Source organism: Trachymyrmex septentrionalis, unplaced genomic scaffold, assembly GCF_001594115.1.
Source record: "Trachymyrmex septentrionalis isolate Tsep2-gDNA-1 unplaced genomic scaffold, Tsep1.0 scaffold79, whole genome shotgun sequence".
Taxonomy (NCBI): domain Eukaryota; kingdom Metazoa; phylum Arthropoda; class Insecta; order Hymenoptera; family Formicidae; genus Trachymyrmex; species Trachymyrmex septentrionalis.
The window spans coordinates 193,662-204,224 of record NW_017305977.1 but is presented as its reverse complement, the minus strand read 5'-3'; the positions used below and the strand labels follow the sequence as shown (position 1 = coordinate 204,224).

The 10,563-nt window shown below is 35.4% G+C and overlaps 1 protein-coding gene across 8 annotated transcripts in view; it reads right to left on the bottom strand.

Moving 5' to 3' along the window:
- LOC108754319 (AT-rich interactive domain-containing protein 2) overlaps positions 1 to 10,563 on the bottom strand; it is a 110,864-nt gene that overhangs the window by 39,085 nt on the left and 61,216 nt on the right. For all 8 annotated transcript variants that reach the window (XM_018496535.1, XM_018496536.1, XM_018496537.1 and 5 more), the window contains one exon: positions 5,248 to 5,399. In XM_018496535.1, the coding sequence (XP_018352037.1) occupies positions 5,248 to 5,399 (152 nt within the window). The remainder of the gene's footprint in view (positions 1 to 5,247; positions 5,400 to 10,563) is intronic.

Genomic DNA, 10,563 nt, shown 5'->3' with positions numbered 1-10,563 from the left:
ATATATATATATATATATATACTCTATATATATAGAGTGTCCCACTTTAATTGCCTCGAGCAAATATCTCGAAAAAAATGTATACATATTCCACCTAGGAAAAAAACGTAACCAAAATACGTTCCCTTTGAAACCGTTCCACTTTCATTTGAAGCATTTTTTCGTATTTTATGTACTTTTCAAGATATTTCCCTAGGGCAATTAAAATGGGACTTTCTATGTATATATGCACACGCACACACGCACGCACACATTATAGCAGTAATAACTAAATTATAGTAAAATGTCAATAGTCACAAATATAAATTTTTCTCTTAGTACGCCAAGAAGTAGGCGTGAAGCTTTTTCGGTTCTAAAGATTACAACAGAGAATATATCATACGTGTCGTTCGCTTGATGACAGAGTGAACATGTATGATTAGATGAACGACGGCCGCTTCGATGCGAGAGAGGGAATGAGGAGAAGGAGAAGGAGAAGGAGGTGGAAGAGGAGGAAGAGGAGGAGAAGGAGGAAAAGGAGGAAGAATCGAAATAGGAAAACGGGAATAGCTTCCAGTTCAGGGAACCTTTACTGCCCCAGTTCCGGATGCTCGCATTGCGCGGGCGGGGAAGACAGGACATAATGGGACGCCGAGGTCGCTTACGACTTACGCGGGAGCTCGCGTCCCGGAGTCGAGGTCGTCGTTGTCGTCATTGCCGCAGCCACCGCGCACAACTAAGACTCTGGCAAGCAAATTAATAATCGTTACGTACGCGTAGATATTGGTAAGCGTCATTTTCGCACCCCTTCCCGATACAGATGAGCCCCCGGGCGCTGCGCGCTCATAACATTCTCACGTCCCACCTTCCCCGTCGTCCATCCAGCGGGTTACCCCAGAGCTTCTGTGCGGGCGGCATCGCGAGCGAGGCTATTCCCGTTGCGGTGCGCATGTGCGCCGAGTATAGACCCGCGCGTTCCGCCAGTCAACGAACGAAACGCACCGACGCGACGCGGCTCACATATATGCATTCTGCTCTGTATACGTATACGGGATGTCCCAAAAAAACCGTATATCCTCCCGACAATTCTTAGGCCAATCTGGAATTGGCGTTTCCTCGGTGTGAAAGAGCAAAACGCCGATATCTATCTTATCTTAAGGGTCAATGGGAGTGACGAGCCAACTCATTTACACCTTATTTGCAGTGAGTGCAGCTGCACTCTATCAAACTCCATATTTCGTCTTATAAAAGAAATATTTTGCTATAATACTTGTCACGGCTTATATTTTACGAAGCTACAACGCCTGCTAAAGAATTTTGCAGTTTCGCTCTTACAAACATTAAAATAAATAAAATGATATACTCCTTATTCGCGGTACATATACATACATGTTTTCATACTGATATTTCATCTCCTAGAAGTAATATTGCATCATGAACCTTTTTGACTTTTTTTTATATAAAACTGTCAGGGCACATACAAAGTCGGATTTTGCAAATTGGTTCTTGAAAAATTATAATAAATATAAAATTATTTATTGTGTGAATCCGATAATTTCATCGGCTCTCAATTTATGTCTGAAAAATTAATTATATACTTTCAATTTTATTGAATGTATATTAAGTCAGTAGTTCAACATCTTACTGTGACCGATACGGCGCTGATTGTTTAGTTTGATAATGTTCGATCCTATCTATCGTTTGTTTATACGCAGCCTACGAAAATGCGTAATTCTCTCTATATATGTCGATTATTGCGAAGAGTGTTGCTAAGGTCTCGGTAGTCTAAAGGCTCAGGACGCTCGCACGGAATGCAAGAGATCCGGGTTCGACTCCCGGCCGAGGCAATATTTTTTCGCAATAAAATTATTACAGTTTTAAGATTGGGAAGAAATTGGGGGGATTTATTAGTTTCAGATTTATTGTGTGAATCCGATAATTTCATCGGCTCTCAATTTATGTCTGAAAAATTAATTATATACTTTCAATTTTATTGAATGTATATTAAGTCAGTAGTTCAACATCTTACTGTGACCGATACGGCGCTGATTTCAATGTTTAGTTTGATAATGTTCGATCCTATCTATCGTTTGTTTATAATACGCAGCCTACGAAAATGCGTAATTCTCTCTATATATGTCGATTATTGCGAAGAGTGTTGCTAAGGTCTCGGTAGTCTAAAGGCTCAGGACGCTCGCACGGAATGCAAGAGATCCGGGTTCGACTCCCGGCCGAGGCAATATTTTTTCGCAATAAAATTATTACAGTTTTAAGATTGGGAAGAAATTGGGGGGATTTATTAGTTTCAGATTTATTGTGTGAATCCGATAATTTCATCGGCTCTCAATTTATGTCTGAAAAATTAATTATATACTTTCAATTTTATTGAATGTATATTAAGTCAGTAGTTCAACATCTTACTGTGACCGATACGGCGCTGATTTCAATGTTTAGTTTGATAATGTTCGATCCTATCTATCGTTTGTTTATAATACGCAGCCTACGAAAATGCGTAATTCTCTCTATATATGTCGATTATTGCGAAGAGTGTTGCTAAGGTCTCGGTAGTCTAAAGGCTCAGGACGCTCGCACGGAATGCAAGAGATCCGGGTTCGACTCCCGGCCGAGGCAATATTTTTTCGCAATAAAATTATTACAGTTTTAAGATTGGGAAGAAATTGGGGGGATTTATTAGTTTCAGATTTATTGTGTGAATCCGATAATTTCATCGGCTCTCAATTTATGTCTGAAAAATTAATTATATACTTTCAATTTTATTGAATGTATATTAAGTCAGTAGTTCAACATCTTACTGTGACCGATACGGCGCTGATTGTTTAGTTTAATAAAATTATTTATTTACATCTCAACTGCGCTATAGTATACATTGGGTGAGATATCAGAATTATTTCATTTTTTTTTTCTAAAAAAAAAAGATCGCTCTGTACGAGCCTTTACGTTTTACTTTCCCGATTATAAATATCTCAATTAAAACGCAGTTCATGCAGAATTTCAGCATAAAGAAATTTATATTTTACTAGAGGTCTCTATAGTCTCTTCTGTCAACTCTCAAGATGCAAGCAAGTTTCTCGTGAAATAAATCTTGGACAGAGAATCTTAGACGATGAAATAAAGTTTTCAAATAATTAAGAATTCGTAATACAAACATTTACAAATATGTATACATATATCTAGACCAAAAGTTTGAAAATACTTTTAAAAAATTAACGTTTTTAGGATTACTTACTCAAATATTCAAAAGAATGTGTTTTTTAACAATAATTTTTTAAACTCAATAACTGTTATTGCACAGAAATAACAACTTTGCTGAAATATCTAAAAATTTAGCTAGATCTAAAAATATAGATCTAAAAATAATTTTGTTGAACCATAAAAATAATCATGTAAGACGTTCAGATGACTCAAATGATTTCTAGAATGTCAACATTTTTTGCAATATTACATTTAAAATTCCTACGTAATTATTTTGATCCAACAAAATTATTCTAACTAAATTTTTAGATATTTCAGCAAAATCGTTCTTTGTATGTAAATAATTAAATAAGTATTTACATACAAATATATATATATATATATATACACACACATACAGGGTGTCCCAAATCTAATGATAAATATTTTAAAGACAGATTTTTTGTAACGATTTAAGACAAGAAATCTAATATAAAAATGCCGAGACAAAGATTAGTTTTTAATTAGAAAAAATTTAAAATTACGAATGACGGCCAGAATTGCGCGCGCTCAGGGATGGCAACATAGTGAAGGTGCTTTCTCGATCTTCGTGCTTTTAACAATACCAAATTCACACTGATCAGCACGAAATTCTAATCCTGCCATTCGTAATTTTTAAACTCTTTCTATTTGAAAGTTATCATAGCCTTCGGCATCTCTATATTAGGCTTATCGTCTTAGAATATTACAAAGAATATGTCTTTAAAATATTTATCGTTAGTTATGGGACACCCTGTATGTATATGTGGTGCGTGTGTACATATAACATTAGAGAATCTTAATAAATTTGCTAAAGAAGAATTGGTTCGAAATAAATTGAGGTAAGAGAACGCAAGACTATCAGGCTATCAAATATATTTGGTACACCCTATATGAATGTTTGTCATTATTATAGCCCATTAAATTATCTTGCATACGCCGCTCGCGCGACCCCTCCACGGGCTCCCTCTCGAACCCTCGGTGTGCACGAATGCACTCGCGGCTCCCAGCCGCCTAGCCGGGCCGCGGACTCGCATGTGCGCCCTGCTCCGCTATCTATCTCTCTATATCCCTCTCCGGCTCGATAGCCCGCCACCGCTGCTGCTCTCCGAGCGGCAGCACGTCAATAACCCGTTGCCACCTTGGCCGCACAGCACGTATATGTGTATAGTGCGCGTCTCCCGCGAAGACGGCGCGACTCGCTGCAAAGCACGATAGAAAGGAGACGCTCCGATTTAATTAATTCCTTACATGCAAAGTTTCATGATGGGCAATTCCGGTGGTATCTGCAAATATTCAAACCAGAAAATCTAGCCGCTAGCTGATACTCGACGTTGGGAATTTATCCGAGTATATTATTAATAGAGCGAGCCGTTGTCAAATAACCTCTCTCTTTTACAGTACATTTGCAAACGAACACGGTCGTGCAAAATTCAAACATTTCTCGTGATAAATAAAAATGGGTTTGAGAGGAAAAATCGCGGAAGGACCTGTCGAGGGACCGAAACGTGCGATATTTTTTACGCAGAACTGCAGGGATGATGCGGAACGAGCGGGCGAAAAATTCTGACAGCCGGAAATTGCTAACGTAGCGAATTATTGAACCGTGACTCACACGTACAAACAGAGAAAAAGATAGATAGAGAGAGAGAGAGAGAGAGAGAGAGAGAGAGAGGAGGAGGGGAGGGAGGGAGGGGATGGGGAAGAAAGGGAAAGAATGCTATGTACGCGCGGAGCAAAGCGACGATAAAAGAGCGACAAGGAGGAAAACAATAGAAAATGGTACGTACCCGGCTGTGCATACATGTTCACGAAATGTATCGAGACGTGCACGGCGACATAAATTGGCAAAAACGATTTATCGAAACTACCGACGTATTCGACGAATTTGTATATTTCTCGGAAAAGGACGATACATTGTCTACTCCTCGAATATATGCAGTATGATGCATCAAGGGATCAATGTAAAATTTCTAAAAGTTGTAAATATCGAAGGCGCACATTATCGTTTAGCATATTAATGTACACAACACTCACCTGCGATATTGTGCTGATGATGGTTATAAGTAAGAGGAACGGAGTGCAGTGCTCTGGCCGACCATTTCCGATGCCTGGAGTCCTCATCGTCGTCATCGGCTTGTTGACCATCTTCGCCTAGAAAATGGACTTTCTCGTACCTGTCCAGATACCTGGAACGCACAACATCAAGATACTTTAGTATTTCACATGCAAAAAATGAAATTGCCTGAGTTCATCTTTCTTAAATGATATATTCTCTCTCTCTCTCTCTCTCTCTCTCTCTCTCTCTCTCTCTCTCTCTCTCAAAATTTTATTTTTTTATACATAATCATTCGAAGCTAATGTCAAAATCTGTAACACAGTTATTAACACTGGATCATTTAATTTGTTAATTAAAAAAAACTAATAAACTTCGAAGAAACCAAAATTATGCAACTAGTATAAAAAAAATAAATATTAAGTTCATTTTAATAACAATAATTCAAACTTGCAGATGTAACCTCAAGAATATAATTGAGTAAAGCCTATAAATCCACTGTCAGCTCCGAAAGGATATAATTGAATATCCAATATAATTGAATGTCCAATAGATTCACAATCAGCTCCGAAAGATTAAAGAACGCTCAAGGTCGGAATGCAACGGATACAGTGTACTCGGATGGTCACCTTGCAGAGGCGGCCGACAGCCGTCGACGTGTCTTTAAAAATAATCGTACAAGCGATTTTCATGTTGATTTAGCTATAATATAGAAATTTATTTAGATTTAATAAAGATTAGTATGGAACTTCTCTGGGTAGGAAAAGATAGCGAGTATAACAAGCCTCTAAAACGACTCTGAAAATGTCAACTATTAAATAGTAAAAGAATTTCAAAAATCAAAAGATGATCTGAATAAAAACAAGATGTTCATCGATCACTTCTTGTTTCTAAACAGCTCGAGATACATTAAATAATGCACAACAAAACTGTGATACTATATCGTCGGAAGATTATGTCACAAAAAATAAATCGGAAAAATATAGTTTTCTAGCGCAAAAGCAGCTGGATCAATACTATATAGTTTTAAAAGATAAACAGGTTGCGGCTAAGACTTCTCTCGATTCATTGGAACTGATTGGCATTTCCAGAGAATCGGTTGACTTGTGTACGGTATCAACACGTAGCGTGGAATTCTATTTAGAGATTGTATAACTCAGAACAGTAGCCAGTAACGATGGCTGATGAAAGAAACTCTTCAAGGCGACCGATAGATAGACAGACAAACAGATCAATCCACCGACCGATCGATCGACCAACAGATCGATCGACCTACCGATCGCCGGCCGTTGAAAGTGCGACGAACAGTCACGCGAACAGAGTAAACGCAGGAGACAGCGTGAGAAAAAGAGGAGGGGGGGGGGAGGATCATGAGGCATCGAGGAGGAGGAGAAGAGAGGACATTGAGTCGTGGGTGGGCGAAAGAAAGTGGGGATAGATGCAGCGAATCCATTCATACAACCAACGTACAGCGCGGAAGGTACAGAACGGAGAACAAGCAGTCCAGAGCTTGATTGGCCGTTGGCGGGTGCAGACTACTGAACATTACTCCGACTACTGCAGCGGCGTGCTGTTGTTGCTACTACCGCTGCTACACGCCGCGTATGTGACGGCGACTATTAGCGCAAAGCACCCGGCCGGAGATACTTATCATGATATTTCTGTTGAAAGAGTGATTCCCTGTTTGATAATTCTGATGCAGATCGAACAAAAGACACCGATCTTGATTGAATAAACGTGTCTTCATTGTTTCTGTCGCTCAGATACAATCGAAAAGAACAGCGATTGCTTAATCCGGCTTAATCCGATGACGCAAGAGTAGCGCACTCGAGTGCTTTACCGTGCGGTACGAAATACAAAAAGCGATAATGATAAAAAAATACTAATATACTCAGATGCAGGAATGTCAGGACAAGTATCTTGAGCGTATTTAAATATAGAGTAGAGAGTTTTGGCTACATTCCGGAAAAGTCGTCTTTCGCCCTTTTATCGGCTTAAATATCACAGTTCGTAAAATGATAAAAGTGATATGTCATCGGAAAATACATATATTAAGAATTTCCAGTAAAAATTAATAAAGACAAGTCTACGAGGAAATACTTATTACAAACCATTTAATCCTTTCACCGCGACATATAGTTATCGCTGTACATAATGAGTTACGAATTCATACTTTACTACAAATAAAGTCTATGATGTTCTTTCATGACTCATAGTCTATTCTTATTAAAATCGTTTTAAATAACGTCTTAAAAGGCTTTCTATCTTATTGAGTAAAAACAAAATCGATTTTTTTATTAATAAATAACATTTTCTAAAAATTTGAAATATTAAATATACGTCCGTCAAAAATTTAAAACCGGAATTCGCCAAATAAAATCCCTGAGAGCCATTTCAAGAGTAAAGCGTGCAGACAAAAATTGGGTCGCATGGCGTCGCGGCGTCACGTAGGACTAATTATAAGATGTAGAATAAACAAAAGAGAATAAATAAATGATAGCTAGAAGCATATTTAGTCTCATTGCCAATACTTTTATATTAACTTGAACGCATACAGATATTTTCAACTATTTTTCACCTATTTTCAACTAGAAATGCACCGGATATCCGAAAAATGTTCTGTAGCCGATATTATCCAATACTTTTTTTACTAACCAGTCGGATAGCCGGATATCATTAGTATCCGACAATATTAGTATCCAACTGAAATTTTATATCGAAAATTTGTTTCGTCATTAATGCAACATTCTATTCTTTTCATCTCTTTTTTTCTTTTTCTTTTCACGTTGAGAAGATAAAAAAATTATTACCGCTATTTTTGCCATTCTCTTTTTTAGAATTTTGGGAAATTTGTATCGGATATCTGGAAAAAAATTCTATATCCGGATAATTGTCCTACCGGACATTCAATCGAATACCCAAAATCATATTCTTTCTAAATATTCAATATCCAGTATCCGGTAATTTTACGATCTGATGCATCCTCAATGTTTACTATGTCATATATATAAAACCGAAAAGTATGGATAATCGAAATCACAGTTTTTATAGCTGCTTGCCTCTTTAATGAAGGCTATAATGATGTAGCTTATAAGAATTAAAATTCTAAAGGATTTCTCTATTCTCAGGCTAAAAATAAATAATGACTAACAACAATCAGCGCATACAAGCTAACCGACGACGACATCATTTAGAATCTTCCAAGGAGGCAAGAACGATTCGTAACAACGGAAAAGTAGTCCAAAATGCGTTTTTCGAGGAAGAAAAGAACTTACTATATGCCTAAAATAGCTAATTAGCTATAAATATAAAAAAATCACATTTTATATGCTCGGTTACTTAAGTTGAAACTTTAAAATCGTTTTTCTCAAAACAGCTGGAATTACAATATTTTGCGAAAGAATAGAGCTTTTATCTCAAAAACTAATAAAGTAATCGACTTTCAATTTTACACACATACGTAAAAAGAAAGTAGTAGAAAGAGAAATTATAAAGAAAATAAAACCTTCAATAGTTTTTTTAATAAACAAAAAAAGATTACATTTCTCATTAAAAAATTGTACTTTTTTGTTTGTTGTAGGGTCACCATTTTTTAATAAATTGGAATTTTTTGTGTCCGTTGTATACACTCATATAATTCAAGAATCTTTTAGTTTTTTATTTCAGAGCACTTGGAAAAAAGATACAATTATAATAGATAATACATCGAGACACTTTTTTTCTCAAACAATTCCCATCAGCTCTTTCTAGTTGCCACAACATTCAATATTTTTTTATGACTATTTCCTATTTCCTATTTGTTGAATTTTCAAATGTATGATCCAATAAGATTCTTATTGTTTATATTACGTCGCCTGAAAGAAAGACATTTTCATACATAGGGTAACTGTCCTCCTCAATCATTTTAAGCACATAATGATAATTGATGTTTATTTTAAGATTTTTAAAATATATAATAAATATGCTTTTGGTATTATATTCAAATAAAAATTTTAATGTACACAAAATAAAAATAACAAATTCAAAAACTAATTATTTAAATATAGTTATAAGTTAAATATAGAAAAAAAATAAAATATAAGGTATTGAACATATTACTGCCAGTATTTATCCAAATACTGACGCTTCAATTACTGCCGCACGTATCTAATACTGCCTCCCTATTACTGTCCATGTATCCTAATAATACTGCTACCCATTTACTGCAATCTGTATCAAAATCATCCCATAAATAAATAGTAAATTCGGTCACTTGCATTACATTGGATCAGTGTACATACATTAAAGACTGCTTTATATAAAATATCTAAATGCAATAGCATAATATAAGCAATTTTAACAATAAAATAATATATGTATGCTGTATTAAATAATATAACAAAGGCATCACTTTTAGGCATTTAATTATTTAAAATATTGTTATGCTTTTATATTTAACTTTGTCAATTTTATATATAGCAGCTTTTATTTTATATAATAATAATTAGTACTAGTGCATATATTTACCATATCATTCTACACTAACAAGGGAAATTACCCAGATGTCCAATTAGTTTTGAAAAAGTAACGGTTAGACGTTATAATATCCTACCTCCTCTATTAACTAAAATGAATACCATTCGCTCGGAAGATTTGATATTCGTTAGAAGAATGGATTATAAGCGGCTCTGAAAATGAGTTTTTTTCGTAAATTTTTTCCTTTTCAGGTTTTTCTATATATATATATACACGTGTGAGTAAGTGGAATAGAAAGGAAAACTTGGATCTCGTTTCCAATGGTAGATGTTGATCATTGTTTTATTTATCTCTCTCAAAGTTCGAATTGGCTGTGATATACTTATAAAGTTGTGCGAATGTATGTAAGTACAAAGATACATATATTTTCGTACTTATTAGGGTAACTCCGATATATACGCCGCACCTATCAAAAACTTAATTTATTAAGTATTATTTACTATATTTAAAGTAAACGAACTATGTCGGTAAAAACTTTGTACTTTCTACTATTATATAAAAAAATATTAGAAATCTGAAATATTTATATTTCGTATTAAAAAATGAACTTTTTTAAACCTTTGCATTTTTGCCGTATATCTCATAGGGGTGAGATATATGGCTACTCATAGGGGGAGAGAGGATATGTACGGCTCATGAAAAACTTGCAAATAATGCATACATGTAAGACGTAAAATGACACAATAACTTATAAAATACGTATAATAAAGTTTTATTAAGGAATAAGAATGATAAATATGTATATGAAGTAATATATAATGATTACAATCTTCCCACAAGTA